We start from the raw sequence: 26,044 nt of genomic DNA, 5'->3' as shown, positions 1-26,044 counted from the left end.
TTTTAAGCCCTTGATTACGCAACTTTTCTCCCATTTAACTAAATCTGTATCTCTTACCGTTTCGAAGATCCCCATAGTGGCCGTCCTTATCTTTGGCACCCTGTATATAGGTTTATTATGTATACAGAGTGTTCCTTTATATAGTGCTAATATTTTAGGGCGTGATTGCTCAAATTCTTTTATGGAAAAAAATTCGTGTGAACATATCTCCGAAACTGCTCAAATGTTTACCTACAGAATGTTGAATATATTTTAATCGTTATTTTTTAACTCTTCAAAAATACTATGTGTTAATTTTAATGTCGATATGCTTTAATAGGAAATAAAAAAGCATATTTTAATTAGAAAAAATGATTCTATCGCTCCACCAGTGGCATTCCTATATATTTGCCCCTATAATATTATTTACAAAAAAGTGGTACATCACTGACACATTTTTATGAGAATGTTTTTCTGTTTGGCCTGGTCTAGATTAAAACTATTTAATTAAAATTGTTGTGTGTGTCACTATTGGCTAATAATTTTTGAACACGTTAGATCTGATTGTCCTGAAATAAGTTACGTCGACGTAAAAATGATTTTCAATTCAATATTTGCTGATAAAGTAAATTAATAAGCAATGCGAGTGTTTTGAAAGATTGTGCAATCTATTTACACCATAATAGATATTTATCCTATATCAGTCAGCCTTTACTTACATATAGGGTGTTTCTGAATAGATGGTAAAAATTTTAGTAGGTCAATCCTGGGCCAAATTTAAGACGAAAAGTTCATATTAAGATATGTCCAAAAATGCTTCATCTACAGGGTATTAAAAAACACTTTTTTTTCTTTTTTTTTTAATTATTTGTTTATTTTTTATCAAAACTTGGTAAAATTTATACATATCATACGCTAAGTGTTTTTTACAAACGGAAATTTTCGGACTTTGATCTCATATACGGGGTGATACGGATTGATAGGTCTTGGGCTTTATTTATCACGTATTGTTTTCTGTTAATATTTTGATTCTTTTAGACAAATTTCTGATATCCGCATTAAGTTTTCGCACTTTTCAGGCTAATGCAAAATTTCCCTTCAATCGATGGTTTAGGTAATATTCGCGATAATAAGCAACTGCTTCTTGCAAATGCAATTATTAACATCAATGTTAATCACCCAAGCTTAAACGAGAGCTTAACTTTATTTAATATGATAGTGTTTTAATTTTATAGCAGCTGCTGAAAATGACCCCCATCTAATAGTGTAAAAAAAAATGTGATAAATGAGAGCTCAAGACCCATCAATCTGCATCACGTATATGAAACCAAAATCCGAAAACTTCCGTTTGTAGGAAACACTCGGTATATGATATGTACATATTTTCAGCAAGTTTCAATAAAAAATCAACAAGTAATTTAAAAAAAACTAAAAATAAAAGTATTTTTAACACCCTGTCGATGGAAGACGAAACATTTTTGGACATGTCTATATGAACTTTTCGTCTTTAATTTGACTCAGGATTCACCCATTAAAATTTTTACGATCTATTCAGAAAAACTCAGTATAAATTTAGTTACCTAAATCGAATGTTCATACTTCGATCTCAGTTATCGAAATTTGAACTATTTAACACCAATAATACAACATAAGCCATTGTTCTTTCCTAATACAATTTGAACATCTGAAAACGTGCAGAAATTGTAAAGTAAAACCTGTTTAAAAATATGAAATTATAACATACTGTAATGAGTGAAGAAAGTATTTAAATAAATAACAAAGAACTAATTTTTAGAGATAATAACATGAAAATTACCTTAAGGAATGTTTGAAAGCTGCATGTTACCAATTGATGTCTTCTTTCTCCATAATATTCCGCTCAACATGTTAGTTAAATCGTATGCTACGTCGTCGGACGTCATCGACTCGTTCTCCTACCATTTCCTACCACAAAGCCATAAGCGAAGGCAAAGAAGGAAAACCTTTTGAATCTTTCGTTTAAACAGTTATACGCATAGGCGGTAGCGACATATTCTCACAGTGTGTCTAATAAATCTACCTACCTCATCAAAGTTTCGTAAAGTTTTAAGTGATATTTATTGTTTTATATAGATATTTATTTTTTGTCACAGCCAAAAGAACTTCATTCAGGTAAGTCATCAAGCCGTGGGACAGCGATACCATTATACGAACACTTGTACCAAATTGCACCTAATGACGTCAGAGAATTATTTATAAGTAGCTTCAACTGGCGAAAAATATGTAGGTAATATCAAATATTACGTAATTTAATCAATACGAACCTGCTTAATTGTACATTTGTTCGATTACATTTTTGGTGTTCCATTTGGGGACATTTGTGTACATATGTGATATGATTACTCGTATGCTTTAGATTGAGGGAATATAATATTTGTCCATGCTTTTAGTGCATACGTCATTGGAACGTAAAAAATTTTCAAAAAATATTGCAAAATTCATATCCTAGCAGTTAAAATACAGGGTTAGTTAATGTACTAATATGGAATATTTTTCGTAAATGATTAAATCTAGAAGTAATCGCCGAAACCAGTATTAAATTTTTTCTTGCACTGCTTATACGAGTGATATACGTATGATATATGTATGTAGGTCTTAAGCAATAATATACTTCATTATATCAAATCAATACCCTATAATAATTATATTGTTACATTATCTATTGGATTCATGTAGGATGTAGCGTCTCCCACGAATATTTAGATCGTTCCGTATATGTTGACCCATGACCTACCGGGCGGGCTTATTTGAAAAAATATTAAAAAGTCGAAAAGTTACAAAATATTTGTATTTTTAACTAAATTGTTCTAAGAAAATGCCAAGTTGAAGAAAAGGTTGTCTAAATTATAATATTTTTGTACAAGTGATTTTTTTAATAGAACATCCTGTATCTTAACATTGAATATTTGGAAATAACACATTCTTCTTATTTCATACACATACATATACTATATACTTTTGTACATTTATGATGAGCGGTTTAGACGTTACGTAGATTTAAGTTACAAAATTTGTATTTAACGGTTGATTGCAGGTACATAAAGGTTCATATTATATTTATACTTATATTTACTTAAGATCAGAAAAATAAGCTCTTTTCTGATATCTCATAATAATATACATATGTATGTATACAGGGTATTTAGATGGTAAATAGATGGTAAAAATTTTAATGGGTGAATCCTGAGCCTTTAAGATGAAAAGTTCATATAACGACATGTCCAAAAATGTTTCGTCTTCGATCGACAGGGTGTTAAAAATACTTTTATTTTTAGTTTTTTTTAAATTACTTGTTGATTTTTTATTGAAACTTGCTGAAAATATGTACATATCATATACCGAGTGTTTCCTACAAACGGAAGTTTTCGGATTTTGGTTTCATATACGTGATGCAGATTGATGGGTCTTGAGCTCTCATTTATCACATTTTTTTTTACACTATTAGATGGGGGTCATTTTCAGCAGCTGCTATAAAATTAAAACACTATCATATTAAATAAAGTTAAGCTCTCGTTTAAGCTTGGCTGATTAACATTGATGTTAATAATTGCTTCTGCAGGAAGCAGTTACTTATTATCGCAAATATTCCCTAAACCATCGATTTAAGCAAAATTTTGCAAGGGACTAAAAAGCGAGAAAAGTCAATGCGGATTTCAGAAATTTGTCTAAAAGTCTAATATTAACAGAAAAAAATATGATAAATGAGAGCTCTAGATCCATCAATCTGCATAACTTCGTGTATGAAACCAAAGTCTGAATTTCCATTTGTAGGAAACACTCGGCGTATGATATGTATAAATTTTCAGAAAATTTCGATAAATAATAAACAAGTAATTAAAAAAAGTGTTTTTAACACCGTCTAGATAAAAGATAAGCCATTTTTGGACATGTCTTTATATGAATTTTTAGCCTTAAAGGCTCACGATTCACCCATTACATTTTTACCACCTATTCAAAAACATTTTGCATAGGGCGTTGTATTTAAAAAATGTGACTTGTACAAATATTTTTAAATTTTAATAACTTTTCCTTTAATTTCATATCATAAATATATATAAGAACAAATCTTCTGAATATACAGCTTCTTGATACCTTTTTTAATAAGCCTGGTAATGTTTGGGTTATTTATGTACAGTAAATAAATATGTAATAATACACAGGATACTCTATTTAAAATAAGCAGGTTGATATCCACTTCCCATATAAGCAAAAGCGTTGCCATATTGAACGTGTTTTTGAATTTTTCCTAATTATTGTTTTTCCTTAACAAATTGATGCATTTTTTGAAAGGAAAAAAGAAAATGCACAGCATATCCAATTTTTGCAGCCCAGGTGAAGTTTATTGCATTTTAAAATAAGTTATTAAAATTTTGAATTTTAACTTAATTGATTTAGTTAAAGGAAGTTAGGATTTTCAAAATTTAAGGGGCGAAAACAGTAATTTGGACTTCAGAAATTGTACATATTTACGCCTAATTTCCATTACCCGTTTCAATGGAAATGAGACCAATCTAATATACTTATTTCATATTTTACACCTTGCATATGTTTCTCATTTTCGGATTCGTCGTCAAATTGTAAATTGATTCATTACTTCATGGGTTGCTCGATGTATTGTTAAACAATATTAAAATTAAGTTTACTTCTGGTGAAACCAACAGGAGATATGTACAATTTGAGGGTACCACATTGTCACTACTTTTTTACTATTTTCATCCTAAATGTTTCTAAATTATAACTATTTTAATTCTAAAGTAATCGCTTGATTAATAATTTTTGTAACACCCGGTATAAAAGCTTAAACAATGCATTCTAAAAATCTCGCAATCTTGTTCTATTCTAATTTCATGCTATTGAGAATGGTTTCTTGTGTTGACTTTTACCAGACACAATGAACGTGCTCAGCTTGGCAATACTCTTCGCTTCACTTGTGGGTGTAGTTTGGGGTATAAAAGACATGATGCGGAAAAGCATCGTCTACGACAAGAACACGCCAGACGTCTTCTACTGCCCAATTCACAAACCTACAGGCATGGATAAGTTAATTGTAAAGTAAGTACTTAGAACAAAATTTAATTAAATGCAAAAGTAGATAAGTGGATTCAATACTGTTTACCAATTTGAAGGGCCAAACCATTAGAAAAACTGTGCGAGTTTGAAGGAGAACCAATTCCTGAAGACTACAAGAGTGACTGTTACCAAGACGTTGATGAGAGTAGCTACGCTTGCAAAGAAAAATATAGAATAATGGTAAGAGTTTAAACTAACCATCCTTTGAAGCCAGTAACCTAAAATATTAGAGCCGATTTTGGCTGACGACTAGTAAGCGTCTGGTTCCTTAAATTGGCGTTTTTTTCCTCGTTTCATTCATGGGGTTAAATAATTATAAAAAATAACAATTTGGGTTGCCAAACGCATACCACTCTAAAGCGGAAACCGTCTTAGGATTCTTGTTGATACAGGGTGTCCTAATCTAAATGGTCTGTACAAAACCATACCCAGCAAAATCACTCGAGCATTCGGCTCCCTGATATTTTTCAGCTTAGGTTTTTCCATCACCAACAACGCACACCCGCTAGGGTTAATGACGTAGCATGGAAAATAACGTAGGAGCTTTTTTTCCAATTTGACCCAAGCAATATAACCTTAAATTTGAGTCACATAAATAGGGAACACGTTATAGAAATAAGCGATGATGTATCTCTTTAAACGATTTCTTTAAATGACTCAAACTTTTTTTTAAATTCAACTTTGCCGCAAATTCGAAATCTCGCTTTGAAATTACAACGTGAACATTAGAGATGCTGCTACCATTGGGCATAAAAACTGGAATATGGCTAAAAATTTTTAGACCAGGTGTTATTCTACCATCACGAATTCCTCACGTGGAATACGATAATTTAACCGTTTTGATAGTTTTTAAAAACATTTTTTTTCCTTTTGAAATGATAATTTTTTAACTAAATTTAAAATTTGGAATTTTGAAGGGTGGTAAATCAAATTCCTTTTATATTTTTGATCGTCGGGGCAATTCGAGTCTCTTTAAATAATTTTTTTATGAACTTGCATAAAATTTACTACCGATACTGATGAAATTTATACTTTGCGATATGTTTTATGCGAGGTATATCTTGGACAAAATAAAGTAATATATTTTGTAGGAATTCCCACGGGCTTTCCTTTTTGAGATATATGAAGTTTTTTACAGACCATTATTTAAGGACATCAGGTATAAGCAGCTCATCTCAAAATTCCATTTTAAACTATTGCTGAAGTCCCAATTCAAAAAACATCCTACACCGTGTTGATGGATATCCATCATGCCAAAATTCTTATACTTATACCTACCTACTCGTACACTTATACCTTAGAGATTGTACAGGGTATTTCATTAACAAGGTTCACCTATGAGGGCAGATGTTTGGCACAAAAATTTTGTTAAGGTATGTGACCAAGGAAAACCCTTAATAAATATTTTGTTAATTCGGGTGCGAGAAAGTGCTCTTTTCTGCACGCTATTTAAGCTAAGTTTTAAATATATTCTAATTTATTCTTTCTTAAATGTAAAGCATAAATTGAAAAAAACATATATGAAACTCATTAGAAATTACCGTTTTGTGTAAATCTTATCATATTGCGGGACCTCGCTTCGTGCACCCCGCAAAATCCTATTCATAACATAAAAATATGCATATCCAAACTATTTACATAAATTGCTATTAAAATGCTTTTCTAGGTCTTAATCTTTAACAAGATTCCTGTATCAAAATCCTGCCATTTATAATTTCTGAGATATAACCGATCACCTCTGTTGACGGAACACCCTGAACATTTCTATACAGGGTGTTTCAGTTTGTATATCCGCCCTTATAGAAGGTAATAGAAAAAGGTAAAAGGAGACGATTTACTTATTTAAAAATAGCATCTGTAACAAGAAATATATAGTGTACTAAAGTAACAGAGGTTTTTTTTGCAGCTCTTCCAACTTTTGAGATATTTAGTTTAAATTTTTGATGTATATTTCACATAGAAGCCCACATTAACTGGCCCCTAAAGCCAATTAGAAAATCTTAAGGATGATATTTTTTGAGGGGTCGGACGCTTTTTTACTGCTCTAAATCTAATTGTGATACGCTCATATTCACGAATCAACATTTAAAATTTATAGAAACTTTTTGGTCTTTTTCATTTTTTCATATCTGTCAGCAATATTGCAGTAATTTACAGAAGTATAAAGACAAATGCCTTATTTTTATCATATATTTCTCGAGTAGGAGTTAAAAAATTTATAGAACCCTACTACTTTCTTTCTAATTAACATCTGTAACTCCGCCCCTGGTGACACGAAAAACTTAATCATTTAATACAATTCAAAATTCTAAATGTTTTTATAATTCATATACAAAAAAGAAAAGTCATAGCAAAAATGGGACGATTTTTTCGACAGGTTTGCAAAATAAAAAAGTTCCTAATTTGAACAGAGAATTTTAGTTAAAATTTTTTTAGTCAAAGCTTTCAGTTTTAGTTAAAATTATTGGATATCAATGATATACCATAAAAAAGCTTATGGTAGTGAAAAATGTCTGTATATTTTCGAATTAGTTTTAGGGGTCAGTTCGTGAAGATTCTTATGAGAAATGTGCATTCAAAATTTGAATTATTTAAAATAGGATGAAGAAACAATTTAAAAACAATCCGGGAAGTATCTCAAAAAATTGAAAGAGCTGCAAAGAAAAAGCAATAAAAAAACTGAAACTTTATGTTTGTTAATATACGTTTTTTAAATAACATTTATGTATATATTCGTCTTATTTTACAATTTCCTACCACCTTTTAAAAGGACACAAATTACTAAAACATAAATTAGAATTCGATACATTAGCATTGCTACCTCAGCAACCATATGAAAGAGAATGTTATTCAACATGCTAAAACAAACATTTAAAAAATGAGAAACTTCCAGAAATAACCGGAACTGAACCGAAAAATTTAATTTTTGTTTATATTTTTTACAGCTTTGTTACCCATTATTGTCAATAACCATTAGGGAGTATTTTGTTAGGACATTTTTATCTCTCCTGAAGAATGTGTGAGATATTATGTCATGTTTTAAATTGATATCAACTTGTTGTTTGCCACATTTTTTTCCAAGGCTCCAGGACCTCAACTGAAATATCTAGGATCAATGTAGGATCACTTCATTAAACCGAAAATCAATACATAAAAAATTTTGAATTTTTCTGAAAATTTCCAAAGAAAATGAGGTATTTACTTTTTCCCCGTTATTAGACCGATATTTTGAAAACAGGTGAAGTAATTGCCTTAAAAAATAATTCAAATGAATCGTCTTGATTCGCTCTATGACCCTACATAAACAAATTTGGAAATCAATTTTGATTTATGAGATAGGGGATTAGATTTATACGTTTTGTAGATCTTGATAATGTTATAAAACGGAGATAATATATTAATCTTGGATACCTGAACCGAGATTCTGGAGTTTTGGAAAAAGCAAAATCTTCATTTTATAGCACCTCGAAAATCGAAAAAGTAGATACAGATGTGAGCTCATTTATCAAAAACAAAAAAAATGCAATCGTTTTTAGAGCAATTTCTTTACGTGTTCCCAACATATCGGCGTTTAAAGATTGAAAACGGAAAAAAGTAAGTATTTCTAATGAAATATTCAGATAATTTCGATATGCGGATTTTTCAGTTTAATGGAGTGAACGAGAACTAAAAGACAGAGCAACCAGTTCAGGACAGGCTGATAGGACTCATTGAGGCAATTAATCTGATCTGTTATTTAGTTATAAAGCTGTAAAAAATGGAAACAAAATATGGTGGTTTCAGTTTTTTCAGATATTTCTGGAAGTAATCGGATTTTTTTAAATTTCTTTTCAAACAGATTATTAATAATCAAAATACCTACCTCTGCTTCAATGTAACTAATTTTCTATCTCATATAATTATATAATGGGATAGCAAAGCTGACTATTGCATCGAATTTCTAATACCATGTACAAATAATTTGCATTTCCTTATAATCAACCCGAATTTTTTTTTTGTTAATTTTTTTTACAGAAGCGTCTTAAACGGGGCTCAGAGGACGACTAATCGCTCAGCTATCCAAAACTAATCTGATAATTTTAACAATGCCGAGATTCTAATTTGCGACACGATATTTATTGCTTCTTAACTGCTATTAATAGTATTATGCTTCTAGTAGACTATTAATAAGGCTATTAATAGGGATATTAATAGGATACTAGAAGTAGTAGTAGATGTAACTACCTATTTACTAATGTGTAACATTATTAATTACATTAACGTTAGATTTGTATTTATATACAATTAAATATGGATACACACAACAATGCACATAATATAAACACATGGAAAAAAGATGTTAAGTAGGTGTGGGCACATACAGAATGACCCATTTTAATAGAACCAGTTAAATACAAGGTGATTCTTAATCTATATGTATAAATTTTGGAAATTATAGCTAAGGAGAAATAATGATTAATAGTGACAACAACATGTAATAAAACATTTTTAGTTTCGGATACCGATTTATTTCAAATAAAAATAAAAGAACCTGAATTTCATAAAATTGAAAATGCTTTTAATTTATTATAGTAACTGTTCAGATTCACCTGATAAACTTTTTGTGCCTCAACTCAACTGTGTATTGAAAATCATGGAAATAACTTCGAACAATTAGTACTATAAATTAAATCCATATTCAATTTTATGAAATTCAAGTTCTTTTATTTTTATTTGAAATAAATCTGAAACTAAACATATTCTCCTACATTTTTTTCATTAGTAATCACTATTTGTTATTAGCTATAATTTCCCAAGTTTAAAAATTACCCTATATATCGTAAATTATAGCAAAAACAAAATCATATCTTTATAAAAGATATTTAATTGTTAAAGGGAAAACCACCGGGCGAATGACAACTTAATACTTATTTAACGCACAGGTGTATTAATGGCGACGATTAACAATAAAGATGTTTTAACATAAAACTAACAACTGTTGATTGAATCATTAATTACATTCTGAGAGATTGTAATACATAAATAAATTGTTTATTGAAAAGCATGTCATAGTAAATTTTAAGAAAATTATGAAGTAGATTTTTTTTCTGCACACATTTCACAAAATATGCGTAAAGTTATACAAAAGGCCGAAGACCATTTGTTGAATCTTTAAAGTAGCTATCATCAGTTGGATGAAAATCCATCCGATTGTGTATCATTTAATATTCATTCGAAGACGTAAGCTTCGTCCCGAACCGAACCATCACATCACAAATCAAGAAATTTGCACGTAAACAAAATAAAAGAAATAAAACCATTGCATACATGGTTGTAGGTAATAGGAAATTACACATTCAGTTGGAAAGTGTTTCTTCTGTCGAGAACGAAAGATAGTATACTCGAATATGATATTAACATAATTCCCTCATTCTTCCCCCATTTAACCGATTTGGTAACTTATATTTTCCGTGATACCAACGTATGTCAGCCAAATGTTGGACGCACTGTATACTAGTGCAGCGATTTGTGAATAGCAAATATTTCGAACGCTAATACAAGTATAAATCTTTTCCTATTCATACCTATTTTAATTCATTTTTATTCATAACTAAATATGAAATCAGATTCTGTAATAACAATAACATTTTCGGTTTTCCCCTTATCAGTTCACAATTTATGTAAAAAACATTTTCTTGTAATTGCTATGATTTGCGAGATATTTAACTGGTTCTTTTAAAATGTACTAAATACAGGGCGGTCCTCTTTTTTGTAGCAGAATCTTTATTATGTATTCTACATCGAGGATAGTGACTTTCCATATAAATGATATTCCAAAAAGGCTGCGTTCCCGATATACCGAATGTTAAACTTTTTAATTTTTTCAATATTTTATATTAACGTCCTTTCAAATTTTAACATATTAATTTTAATTTTTGTACCCACAATATAATTTTTGAAAATCTACACGTTGATCGATCCTCTTCCTGTGATCAGGGCCCTTTTGATCAACTTTAAATTACTTTTTTTGTTTAGAAACTTTATCTTCACTTGCTTTTTCTTCATATCTGGCACTTTTATTGAATTCTTTGTATAACTATGGTGCATAATTGTTTTTGCAATCGTAAAAAAAGCACTTATCATACTCGTATTACCAACACATTGTCTTACCCTTACGAAATGTGCTTCTTTCGGCACTGTTTGCATAATATATTATTTTGCACTTTAAACTGAAAACCTAAATAAAACAAACTAAAATTCGAACCAAATTTGACTTTAAACCGTACATACAACGAATCTCAATCTCATTAATAATTGAACAACAGTGCTAAATATAACATAATGGAAGTGATAAAAGAGTTTCTAAAATAAAAAAGATTGGAGGGATAAAATGGCACTAGATCGCCGAAAGACAATTTGCAACAGTTTATAGACTGTAATCGTGTAAAATGTAAAAAGTAATGTGTGTACAAAATTTCAACTTAATACTTGAAAAAGTAAAAAAGCTATGAAGTAAAGCATTTAAAAAATTTTAAATGGACAAACATCCAGTATATGGAAAGCGAAGCGTTTTTAGAATATAGTTTATATATATGACAAATAACTGTTACTTTTTGATGTGATTAAAATTTTGCCACAAAAAAGTTAATCACTCTGTAGACGTAGAATATGGGAGGCGTTATAAAGATATATCACTGTTACATAAGTCAAAAATCCCATATTGTGAATGTACACTACACCAAAATTTACAAACCACCAAAATTGCGCTCAACAGCAAAGAAACTTTTTCCACTACCCAGAGACTCGATTTTAATATTTTTTGTTCTTGTTTAAAGCTAGAACCGGGAAAAAAGAAATATTTAAAATTTGTTTTTGTCGATATACAAAATCTTTGCATAGAAAGCATTTTCGTACTTCATTTTTGTCTTGCTCTGCAGCAGATTGCACGTGCGCCAATAAATGCCCATTTAAATCAGAATATAGACTCATCTTTTCTGAGTATTTATTTTTTTCTATTAATCTTTTTAAATGACCTATTAAATTAAATGCTGAATTTAAATTTAAACCCTGTCGGTTCGCACGACAAAGGTGGTATCCTAACGTGTTACAGAACGTTTGGTGTTCTGCAATTATGGCCATGGAAAATAAAAATGTTAAATGGGCTCTTCACTGTTACTATCATTGTGAGCGTGAGCACCATCAGTCGTACTTTTATTAAATTTTATGATGAAATTCTCATTTAAATAGACAACTATCGGCGCCTCTGCAATAGGCTGCTACAAAGCGAGTCAAAAATGAAGTATCAAACTAGGTTTTATACAAACACACTGTACATCCATAAAACTGCTTTTGATACATTTTTACATCTTAGAATCATTGCTAAAGAAACGAGTTCCAATTGAAAAAAAAAGATAAAAAAGAGCTGACTTTGAAGTTGAGCGAAACTTTTGTGGTGAGTTAATTTTGATCTGACGTGTATTATGGACTGGATCAAAATTCAATCTTAAAGATCTTTCGCTTTATAAATAATAAAATATGTACATAAATGAAATATGTATAAAGAGGGTCATGGCACTCGTACCGTCATAGTTCACGAGGCTTAGGGCATTTTTCAAATGTTTAAAACTTGAATTATCCAGCTTTGAATCATTAATTCATACTTATAATTGTAATTTTTGTTCATAATAACAAATGCAAACAACTCATATTCATGATTAAGGATTAGCGATGTAAAGTTGAATTATCCCGGCCTAAATTAGCAATTTATTCTCACCCATTGAACTATAATAAATATTTTCTTTCACTACTAGTTTTAAAGACACAATTATTGAGTACGTTACATTACTGTAAAGTGCGTTTTCTCATCGTTTTTCTAAAATAGTTTAATAAATAGTTAATAAAAGTAGTCATCATCTCCTTTGTTATTTTATTCATAGTTGCCATGGAAATTAATCTAAAATGAGACATTTAGCTAAATTTATTGTAATTTTATTAAATCTAGTTCACTCTAGTAGTGGGAAGAGTTTTATAAGTACATATACATCGCAGTTGTAAAATGCTTATGACCTTCACGTCTTAGATTAATTACTTCAATTTGACATTTGAGTTATAATGACATCTGTCACAACTTTGACGTGCAATATAAAAGGTGACCGTTAAACAAAACTCAAGTGTGCATTGAAATATTCGAGGCATATCTAAGATTAATTCATATATTATTCAGATGTTTGATGGAAAACATCATTTGTTTAATCAATTCCCTACTGTACGGTTCACCACCTCTTGCATGATCTTATTTAATGATCACTCGTTACTATTATTCAATTTTGATATATTAAAAGCCAATCGTGCAACACGTAGCAGCGCTCTAAATAACGTTTTGTTAACTAGTGACAAAAAAATAATTCATTCACTAACACACCTGGCGGTATACAGTAAAGCGCACTGCATTTTTCAGAATCAAACGTCATAGAAATTAAATTTCTATTTTTTTATCTCGATATGTTCAAAATTGAATGGAATTTTGTATAAAAAATGACCTAAATACTTTTATTCAACGATGGTAACATTTGCATGCATATGCAACAACGATATATTACTTATAAATACTTGGTATGTATTTTTTAATTGCAATTTGGTGTCTAGGCACACGAATTACTGCATAGTAGCTGAATACAAAATAAAAATAATATATTTTTCCACGTCCTACGACTACGAAAATAAACATAACAAACGGAGAAAAAATGAATGCTAACACACACTCACACGTGGATTCGGTATTTCTAACACACTAATATTATGTTAGATAAAACGAGCAACAAATGCATAATGAACGCAATGCAATGGACTTCTTTCGTTAAAAGAATTATTTATAATAATACACTGTTTTATTAATCAATTAGGCAACCCACGCAGTAACTTAGCTATATCCTACGTATCCTCAAAATAGCAAAAAAAATCTGCATTGATGAAATTGAAGTAGTATGGGATTCCCGTTGTAATGGCCCGGGTTCAAGTTTAGGTTGGATAAACTTTTTTACTTTAATTTTCTTTAATTAATGATTCATGGTCATGGAAAAAATACTTTACATAACTCATATGAAGGTTTCGTAATATACGTGGAACGTAACTGCCACCCTCGCCTGCGGCTGGTGCGCAATATTTCACACTCAGTCCGTTAATTACACTTCAGTACGTTAAGACTTACATTGCTTGTTATGTAAATAACTATTGCCTGGATATTACCACGAATTTGGAGCAATTGGGATAATATGCTTCTATGTTGGTTGTGTTATGGGTTTTGGGTTTTAGGGGTAGCTATACCTTAAAGGTATTGTACATTGTATATCATAAAAATTTCATAGCAAACAACTCTTATTTGTCTATTTATTTCTGTAAAGTAGTGTAGGTACTCCTCTATACTCCTAGTTTCTTTTCTGGTTTATTAATAAGCATTCTTAATAATGTAGTTTACGTCTTCAGTTATTAAGCACAGATAATCATATAAATATCTACTGGCAAATTATCAGATAGTTATATACAGATAGTGTAAACTATCACATCACACTCGCCTTCTGCAGGTAAGCAGGCATTATTCCATTTGATATTTTAACCATTTGCTATTCTAGTACTTATAAAAAATGCAAATATTGCAAATATAATTTAAATACAGGGTGTTTCAAAATTGCACGGCACTATTTGGGCTATGTATTCTCTAATATAAAATAAAGAAAAACGTCCATATAGGTATGTGTCCGATTTTGATCGGTAGCGGAGTTACAGGGTGTTAAAGTTAAGAAAAATTTGGGTTTTTATTTTATTGTCCTTCATCTACTGCAGATAAAGCTTTAAAATTTTATATGAGTATTATGTAATAGGTGCTGTTTAATACAAAAGTAGATTGCCTCTAACTACTATACAGGGTAATGTATTTTCTGAGGTCTTGGTACATAAAATCCTTTAAAAAAATTTGCTCGTGCGTTACTGGTTTATGTTAATATTTATCTTAAGATTTTCAATCCATTAGCTAAATTTTCTTTCTTAATTTTTGGTCGAAATCCGTTTAGTTTCTTCATAAATTAATTCATTTATAAATTCAATCAAATCTACAAATCCCACGATGTTTCAGAATTACATGACACTATTTGAGGTATTTATTTTTTAGTACAAAATAAAGAAATTTCATAAAAACATAAGCAGTAAATCAATTCATTATCGAGATTCTGAGGCATAAAGATATTTATTAAAGAATACAATATTTAGAGAAACTGGTCAAAGTGGCCTCCGTTTTTTCGAATGCAGCAGGCAGCACGACAAATCCATAATCCTTTGGCACTTCGTATAGCGTCAGGGTGACGCTTGATAGTTGGTGCGGCTGCCACAATCCGATTTCTTAGCTCTTCTTGTGTTCTAACAGGCTAAGAATAAACAATAAACTTCATCCAGCTCCACACAAAATAATCCAAAGGCGTTAAGTCGGAAGATCGTGCTGGCCATTTAACTGGTTCTTTTCGAACAACCCATTGGTTACCATATATTGTTGTTAAATAATCAGTGACAATATAAGAATAGTGAGCTAGAGTGAAACCATATCTTTCGCCTATTAACAATGGAAATGTCTTCTAGAAACTCATAGAGATTATTTTGTAAAAAATTCAAGTAAGATATCCCTGAGACTCTAAATGGTAAAAAGAAAGGGTCGATGAGATTTTTGCCAAAAAGGTCACACCAGACGTTTAATGAAAAGGTGTGTTGGTAATGTGTGGAAATAATTGTATGAGGGTTTTCATCGTGCCCAGTATGGGTGTTTCGAAAATTAGTAATCCCATTTCTTGTAAAGCAAGATTTATTAGTAAGGAGCAGGTGATTCAGGAAATTGGGGTCTCGTGTGTATTGTCGAATTAACTATCAAGAAAAGTATCTGCGTTTATTATAATCTGTTGGTAATAAATCTTACAAAGTGGTAACATGGAATGGATGTAATTGTTGTTTGTGCAACGTTCACCATGCGCTGGAAGAGGAAATATCAAAAGTAAGTGACAATTTTCTGGTGCTTGTAGTAGGAGATAAGTGAACCGCATTAAGTATTTCTTATTCAACGTTAACAGTTCTTAGAAATCTTTATTGACCGGCGTTTACTCGTTGAGGCTTTAACGTGCCAGTTTTCCTAAGGCGTCTTTCAATACCTTCAAATGTTTTGTGATTTGGTATTCTTCGGTTGGGAAATTTTTCACGGTATCTTCGAACAGCAGCAGCACTATTTTTATGTACCTCACTATAAATTAGAATCATATCTGTTTGTTCAGCAAAAGTTAACACATTTTTGTTACCTCCGCTCATAATAATCAAAAACTGAACTAATTCTACAGTATTTGTTTACAGGAAAAACTGTTGAAAGATGAGAAATTTACACAAACAGCATTTTGAAAATTGACAGAGTTTGACATAGTTGATAAATAAGCCATATGCAATTGTTACGGACTTCTAACATTTCCAACGTCTCCACGGCTACTTGATCTTTCATGTTAGACATTGCTGTATTCTTTAATAATTATCTTTATGCCCCACTATCTCGATAATGAATTGATTTACTGTTTATGCTTTTATGAACTTTCTTCTTTATTTTGTACTAGAGAATACATACCTCAAATAGTGTCGTGCAATTCTGAAACATCGTGGGATTTGTAGATTTAATTGAATTTATAAATTAATGAATTTATGAAAAAACTAAACGGAATTCGACCAAAAGTCAAAAGAGAAAATTTAAGTAATAGATTGAAGATCTTAAGAAAAATATTAACATACATCAGTGGCGTGTGAGCAAATTTTTCTAAAGGATTTTATGTACTAAGACCTCAGAAAATACACTCCTGTGTATAATAGTTAGAAGCAATCTACTCTCGTACTAAGCAGCACCTATTACCTAATACGCATATAAAATTTGAAAGCTCTACCTGAAATTGATTAAGCACAATAAAATAAAAACCCAATTTTTTCTTAACTTTTAATACCCTGCAACTCCGCTACCGGTCAAAATCGGACACATACTTATATGTACTTTTTTCTTTATTTTATTTATACTAGAGAATACATAGCTCAAATAATGTCGTGCAATTCTGAAACACCCTGTATTCTTTATTATTCAAAAAATACCAAATATCTATTTACCCACAATTTACACAATTTAGCAGAGTGCCAAGAAAGAAACTCCTTCAATGATTAGGATGTATATATTATCCTTATGAGAATTTCATTTATCATCTAAAAAGTGGATATTTTATTATTACGTAACATTTGTAATCACACTGACAAAAATTTTATTGTGATAAAAAAAATGTCACTATCCACGTAAAATTTCGGTATGTAAATTTTAACATGTTAAAATGTCAATATGTATGGACCAAAAACTATTAAAAAAACTGTCACAAATACGTAGCATTTGGTTCATGAAATTCTCCTCAGAATACAACTCGTGCATCAAAAATTAGCGATAAATTTTAACACAAGTATTCATGCAATTTGGAATAACATTTGCACAATCTACTAAAATGTATCAATAATTTTGAATGCATTTGCTCCATGATTTTTGTTTGAATAAATATAGCACTTATATACCGGGCATCCATAAAATTGTTTAATAGAATACATATTATTTGAAAACAGCAAAAACATATCGAAATTTAAGGTCGCGCACATACTGGATGTTTCAGTTGTACTCTACTTCCTTTTAGGAGACGGTAGAAAATCGCAAAGTAAGACGTACAAGTTTTTCCTCTGCAGTCCTCCTAATTTTTGAGAGATTTAGTTCAACTACGGGGTGATATTTTTGAGGGGTAAGGACTACTTTTATCACCCTACACTTTTTTGTAATACGCCATTGACACTGACTCGCCCCAACTAGCCAAAATTTTCAATTCGCCGTTTAATTTAAAAACTTTTGTAGCTCTTGCATTTTTTCGTATCTCTCAAGTATTTTCTAGAAATTTACAAAAGTATCCGGAGAAACGCCTTATTTTCTAACAAAAAGCATCTGTAACTCTGGCCCTGGTAGCATGAAAAAATTAATAATTTATTTAATTCATTATTATTAATTCATTAAATACATTATTAATTTTATTAAAATTAATAATTTATTGAAAAATTAATATATTATAATAAAAATATTTTGTGCCAATCAAGCTCCCAACCAAAATTCCAATGCTTTTGGAATTCCTTGTAATTTTATTTTCCCGAATACTTAGTTTCGAATTATGGAAAAAAATGGGGTCGTTCGTTTTCGGTTACGTTTGCAAATTTCTGAAAAATGGGTAACAAAGAGGGAAAAATGCAAGAGGGGGAAAACTTTCTAAATTAAACTAGAAATTTAAAATTTTGGTTAATGAGTGTCAGTGCCAGTACAGTAAGAAAGTCTGAAACGGTGAAAGGAAGCCTGTCTTCTGAACAAATATCGCCCTGAAGATAACTTTGTGGGTCAATTAAAGCGAAGAAAAACCGAAAAAAAATCTTAAACTCCAACTCTGTAACAGACTTGTTGATATGGGAATAAGGATATAGTAATAATCATTATCTTGATGCAAGTTTTATGTTGGGTTTACTGAAAACAGCTTAACTTCCGTTTCTCTATTGGCAAAAGTCCATTTAATGTCAGCGGATTCCTATTTTTCTCCCTTTTAAAAGATATGTCTTGTGGGGAGATTAGCTGAATATGCCCGTCGTGATAGTTTAATAAATATAGTTTTATTTTGTGGTTCTTCATGCAATGGGATTGGTGCTGAGATACGTCGTTACAATTGAGACTTGCTTCAGAGATATCGATATCTTGTATTTCATCCGTTACCTAAATTTCAGAGATTTTAATATCTCATTAATATTCCCGATTTCATTTTGGTGAAACAAACTGATTTTTAAAAAGCGTTTTTAAAAAATATTGCCAATTAGTGAATTGCTTTGAAGCCTCGCCGTTTCTTTGTACGATATTTTGGCAATTTTGTTTAGAAATGAACCTCATTATTCTCTATCTCCATTTTTGATGAATGAAAAAAGATATTTATGTTTATTACTTTTTAAATAATTAGTAGAGAAAAATATTATGGCATTGAAAAAGTAATTACAGAAAAATTAATTAATGACTAGCAATAAATTATTAGCTGAAGTAAAAAGTTCTGAGCGTTTTTCGCTTTATTTTGACGATGAAAATTAACATAGAATTATCCGATTCAGATCAAATATGCGTCGTTTTGTTCAATAACTTTTGTCCATTTTGAAGGCAATTTCATAATTCCGCGATTGAAAGTTCTAGTCCCTATTGGTAAAAAACTTGACCAGCTCATTTTCACAAGCCTCTCTTGAGGTTAGTTTTTTACCATCAAGAAAATTTTGCAAATACTTAAAAAGGTGATAATCGCTTGATGCCAGGTCTGGACCATACGGCGGATGCGATAGAACTTCCTATCCAAGCTCTCGGAGGTTCTGACGCGTCGTTAAAGATCTGCGCGGTCTGGAATTGTCTTGACAGAACACAACACCCTTCCTATTGCCCAATTTTGGTCGCTTATGGTCGATCGATTGTTTTATGTATCTTGCTATCGATAATCGAATGCTTTCCAGATACGGCCTTGGTATTCTGATTATACCGTAAAAATAAAATTACGTTGGGAAATACTCTAATAGAGTGGCTGAACGGAAAAGGAAGCAGGATTGTCTTATAAGACAAAAAGGACTCAGAATGGTCCAAATATGACGGTTGTCTTTCCATTTTGATTGAATTCATTGCAGTCATTGCAACTATTTTTGTTATGTGCACAAGTTCATATAGTAATTAGTTGGAATGTACCCAACTTTTTTTATGTTACTTAGATTGTTTACTTTGTATCGTTTAGTTTTTCCGTGGGATTTGCTCTCAGGGTGTATCAGTAGTCTAACACTGGTCTGCAGATGAACTTGTATATTTTTATTGCAATTTTTGTCCTGATCCCTTTATCTTTACACGTGAACGATCGAAAATGTTTTTGTTCGTTTTATAATTTCCATTCTCATATTTCGAAAGTATTTAATAAATTTCAGTTTTTTGACGATTTTTACTTTTATGTATTTTACTTGGTTGTTTAGTTTAGTCGTGTGACCCTCTGCTATTAATGTTGAAGATCCTGCTTTAATTTGATGATTTAAGAGCAGTATTTGGTTTTGATGGCATTTAGTGTTAGTCTCCATATTTAGAACCATATCACTGTCTGTGTCATCCATTAGTGTCTCAAGTTCTTCTACCCCTTTCTCAGTCGTTCTATCATGTACAATAAACGCAGAATCGTCAACGTATTGCAACATATACCTTGTGACTCTAAATTCGTATCCACCCCACCTCTATGCCCTGTTAACTTTTTAACAAAATTCATTTTTTTTTTAATTCTTAGGCAGCGTTACATAGAATAAAAAAACTATCTTATGACGTTTGTTTATTTTTCTAAATCTAAATATTACTTATACTAGTGGCTAAAAGTAAATTGACAACCCTATACATAAAGAATTTTTCTATCTCAGAAATTTAATAACCGTACCTGGCCAACAAATATATTATTAGTGTATATATTTAAATATGACCATTATTGATCTAGAGTGGATGATTATATCATTAAAAGAAAAAGAATATGGCGACTTTTATTACTTTATTCTCTTAGTTAGTAAATTTTGAAAAGTGTATTTGTCAATTTACTTTTGGTCACCAATGTACGTCAGCGGTAGCGCAAAATGGCTGATTTTTTTAAATTGAAACATGGGTCAAGTGACACGTCAAATTAAAGGTATTTCAATACTACATTTAATGGTGTAATGCAATTTAAAATCGACCGATTCGTTTTTGAGAAAAAAAGCTATAAAAATAAAGAAATAAATGTCGAAAAATGCAATACAAATCAGTCGTAGGTTATTTTTATAAAATGTCAGGAATTATGTAGCTATCTGTATCGTCATGAAGCCATCTGCGTTATCCTGTGGACATCTGCATTTAACCCCATCTTATCCCATTGTATTGTCCTATGCAAAGTCGCCTGGTGCGATGGACAAATGGAGTTCATTAAGACTACAAGATAAAACCGCCCTGACCCAGTGAAACAACATCATTCTTCCTCATAATTTTCTGTGACGAGTTGCAAGTCTGATCACTATAAGTTAGTTCTTTAGTGCAATAAAAACGTCAATTCACAGAAGTTTGCAGATCTATTAACCCACAAACCTTCGTTAATATAAGGTAGGAATATGTTGACAAGTTACATGTTTGCCCATTTCGAGTATTTAATTTAATTAATGCCTTATCAACAAACAAGTTTTTTATTGTTTATGTACTATGAAACTAAATATGTATTACATTTTTTACATTTATTTTTTCTATTTATAACTCTTTTTCTCAAAACTAATCGATCGATTTTAAATCGCGTTACACTATTAAATGTAGTTTTGAAATACCTTATATCGCTTGACCCATGTTTCAATTTAAGAAAATAAGCGATTTTGTCCTATTGGCGAAGTAAGCAACAATTAGAAAAATAAATAATCATCAAAAGATTTTTTGTCCTATTTAATACTGCTTTTGAATTTTTTATAAAGTTAACAGTGGGGGGACAATTTAAAGCCATACAGTATGCTGTTTTGTGTCCTTTAAGCCATGGTTGCATTTATCATGACAGTATACATTATAAATGATGGCTGAAAGCGGCCATCCCTGAGGGAGCCCTTGTTCAGAACAAAAGAGAAATGAAAGTGTCATCAATTCGTTCTTCTAGTTGTTTGTTTTGCAATTTAATATGAATTGAATATGTTTTTTAATATAAAGTAGGTATTTTGACGTTTGAAATTTGTGTAATTTTTAAAGTAGACCACTGCGCCAAACGCGGTCAAATGCCTTAGTAAAGTCCATAACTTCACTTGCTATTCTTCTACCGTTTGGATATCTTGTTTCCATATTATTTGTCAAAAGAAAGAATGGGTTACTACTCTAGTTTTCAGCTTAAATCCAAACTGCTATATAAGTATTATATTTTCTAATCAATTACCGTAGTCTGTTTTATATCATGGCCTCAAACACTTTACTAAATACCGAGAGTAATGTAATAGATATTAAGTTATTATATTAGGCTAAATAATACCAAATATTGCCATATAGACTTATCTAGTGATTTTATTGCTTGAACTACCGCTGTCTTGTTTAAATCCCTATAATGGCATAATCTACATTTTTAGTCTCACAAAGATTGTCTTTCCACAGTTACGGTTATTAATTTTTCGCCATTGCTCACTAAATTTCTACCAAGAAACAAAGTGTATTGAAATACACTTTCCAGACGGCAAAATAGATAAATAAATGCATGAATTCTGATTAAAATCTAAGGAAAAATAAAATATTTTGGTTTCCTCATGAATGTCGGTTTCACTCGTGCAATTCTGTATTGATTCGTATGAAAGCAATATAATCGCACAATAGACACAGTAATACCTATAATGGTAGCGTCACAAGAGTTTGTGAAATTTCTTTTAACCATTTTCTTATGTGAATTTCCATTCAAATTAACTTTATACTTAAACCGTCTTAGACACCTCAAAACAGAATGTTCGTAGTCCTGGAACTGTAACGTCCATAACCTTAATGAAGACTCTTTATCGGCTAGATTTTCAGACTATTTTACATCAGAGCCATTTTCTCAAGATGGAGTTTGTGAGCCTTCCACTACCATTTCTTCCTTTGCCTCAAAAGGTGTCACACACCAGCGACAATGAAGTAAAGATAGTACCACTTAGCTTGTATCGGAGAAAAATCATGTCAATTATTTTGTGACCAAATGCAAAAATTTATAGTCACACGTTGCGAGAAATGTATCAGTATAAACAGCGATTACGTTACAAGATAAATATCAATAAAAACAGCCGAGCTCCGTAATATTGCATAAATCACAACATTTTGTAGCTAGCCGTGGAAAACAAACAAAAATCCGGTTTCTGATTGGCTAAAAATCTGTATCCTGAATCTAAATAGACAAGGTCGAATATATTAAAAATAGGACCTCCAGTTAAACCGGAAATGGTGCATAATTGATTTTATATTGGAATTGAACTTGTTATACAGCTATACCTCATCAAAATTCTAAAATTTAACCTTTTGCTGTTTTCAATTAACGCTCTTTTAAAACATTTCATAAACATCCGGTATGTGTTATGCGTTCTAGCGGTGCCTGACACAGTTCTCGCGAAACGATGATGAGTATAGTGATTTTTATTGGTTCCATGTTCACATGATTGACCAATGAATTGTGATTTTCAGAGATGTTTTAGAGTCGGTTGTTCCATATAATCCTTGATACAAAACTGCACCAAAGATTCTTTATATAAAAATAATAACATAGAACCTAATTTATGGAGTCTTAAAAATGTATAATAATCGAAAGTGAGGGCGTATGCGTATCAGATGGGCAAAGATTTTACTTTATAGCTCCTCATAGCTTGAAATTTTTCATATACACCGCCCTTTAGAAGTGCATATGCATCACGCTTTCCCATTTGAATTTCCAAAAACGATAGCAGAAATGGGAAGGATTCGAGAGACAAATAAGTCTCTAAATCGAACATGGAATTCATATTCCGGGATATTATAAATGGCTAGCAGAGTAGATACTGCAAAAAAGTCCAGGGCAGTAAAAGCGACCTGATTCTAAGAAAAATACCACCCTATACATTATATCGATGCTTAGAAAAATCTGGCTATGTGGGTTCTAAAGAGTCATGTATATGAAAAATTTCAAGTTAATATCGCACAAACTAAGTGAGCTGTGAACTTATATCTTAAAAAATGTTAAACAATCGCTCTGTATCTCAGTTACTTTTAACTTTTCCAAGTAAATGTCTAAGTAGGTAAATTAGGCTACATGTTATTATTTTTTACATAATGAAACTATAGTGTAGTTGTGGGGGTACCTTCAATTATGGAACACCCCATGGAATATTTAATTTAAAATTTATTTATATTATTGTTGAAGTAAATATATAAATAACGCAAAAAAATAATGTGCACTCCGTCAGAAATGTATTGTTCTATCTAATGATGGGATATCTATAATAACACAGAGGTACCAGAGCTACCTATGTTAATATTTCTTTGAGTATTATTTGACAAACGTTATTTTCTGGTCTTATGTATTGTAGATGAGACTGAATCCACCCGGTACGGACGAGCCCGTTAAAGAAGAGACGGTAATGAAACAGATGAAGAGACTGGCACGATTCATTGATGTCGACAGACAGTATTACGAAATGAAGCTTGAAAAGAAAGCTTCTAAACCAAAACGACGTCAAAGCAACAGACTCGCTCAATCACATTTCTAGACATCAAACCGTAATCTATTCACGAAGCTACAATTTGTAACCGTTCGTACTTGTGCATCTACCACTTATTAATTCAAAAAGTTATTACTTGCTAATCAATAACCACTGAAAAATGTAGCTGCTGGAAAACTATATGTTATTATGTTTCTGTTATAATTACACATAGAGTTGGACATATCAGCTAAGTCCTTTGCCTTGAAAACGGTTTGCTGCATCTAAATGACATTTTAGTCGTAAATAATGAATACAATCATGCAAAGTGTCGTGAGGATGAACATAAATGTAAAAACAAATTTGTGGCAAGCATGTTGGTAAAAGAATCAAGCGCTCGAATGGATATGGAAAGGATATGTTGCATAAAACATGTGTTTCTATTTATGAACTTCATATCGTGTGCGAACAAAGTGGGTACACACACAACATGCTGTGTATGTGTGAAGATGTGTCTACGCTCAGTATGTGTAGTCTAGAAAGAAAAGAGAAAAAAAAACGTCCAAATTACCCTCAGATTTTCCATGGATACCTGCCTTGATCAATCCAACATTCAATATCCTTTTTCCATTTCCATTCAAATGCTTGATTCTCTTAGCAGTCACGAACTTTGTCCTTGAGCTAAATATAATACAATAGTAGAGCTTTACATAGACTATATTTTAAAATTAGTGGATTTATGTAGGGCGTCTCACAAAAAATATTATATTTTTAAATTGTATGTGAAATTCTGTTAATTTGTGCTTTCTCTTAAATTAACGCTAAATTAATATTGTTGACATAAATAAATAAATATAATTGTAATAAAGCCGACTATTACTACATAAAAAATATATTATTACTAGACTTTCCCACTTAGGAGAAGAGCCAGGAACTGCATCAATCGATTATAAAAAACCTGGAAATAGAAAAAAATCTGAAAGTTTGTTACGATATGAATAGGGGTAATATGAATAAAATATTTCCAAACCCGTGGTACTTCCGGTTATACCGGGGGTAGATATTCATTTGTAGTGTTGTTGGATCCATTTTCACTTTCTATGAATATTTATGGAACTTTTTACGGATAACGTCAATCCTTAGCAATAGATCGTAACAGAATCGCTGATTCTGTTATGAAGTAACAGAATCGCTATGTGTAAAGAAACACAAGCAGGAACAAAAATGTTAATAAAACACACAACCACAAAAGTAAACTTTATGTAAAATATTTAGTATTGATAAGGCCTGTGACCAACTTAAGCGTATTACATTGTTAAGATTATACCCAGTGACACAAATCAAATGTAGATGGTCCGATCTTAGTTACTGTTACAGAAAGAACTTTGAAATTTGCAACATCACTATAATGTAACAAAACTAAGATTCTCCTAATGTCAAATGTCAAATGTCATATTAAAATTCGATGCAATTGGCACCAACTTTGCTTTTCAAATTAAAGGGTACATTTTTTAATTAGAAATCAAAATCTGTTGGAAAATAACTTTTCAACAGCTTACCACAGTTGCTCGTTTGATAAGTCAACTGCCTATAATTCCAGGTTCTATGATAATTAAACATTTTGTTCGCCCCCGATATACGAATCAAAATTCGAAAAATTCATTATAATTCCTTCGGACGG

General features: G+C 31.1%; 1 protein-coding gene across 1 annotated transcript; it reads left to right on the top strand.

The window, feature by feature from the left end:
• The first annotated feature begins 1,983 nt into the window (after nt 1-1,983).
• On the top strand, nt 1,984-25,143 carry LOC136417620 (uncharacterized). Its single transcript, XM_066403393.1, has 4 exons — nt 1,984-2,130; nt 4,905-5,070; nt 5,145-5,268; nt 24,253-25,143. Exons 2-4 carry the CDS (start codon nt 4,910-4,912, stop codon nt 24,430-24,432), a joined length of 465 nt encoding a protein of 154 aa, XP_066259490.1. The 5' UTR covers nt 1,984-2,130; nt 4,905-4,909; the 3' UTR covers nt 24,433-25,143.
• The last annotated feature ends 901 nt before the right edge of the window (nt 25,144-26,044 follow it).

The sequence above is a fragment of the Euwallacea similis genome, chromosome 29 (genome assembly GCF_039881205.1).
Source record: "Euwallacea similis isolate ESF13 chromosome 29, ESF131.1, whole genome shotgun sequence".
Classification (NCBI taxonomy): Eukaryota; Metazoa; Arthropoda; class Insecta; order Coleoptera; family Curculionidae; genus Euwallacea; species Euwallacea similis.
This window is presented reverse-complemented; position numbering and strand designations above follow the sequence as displayed.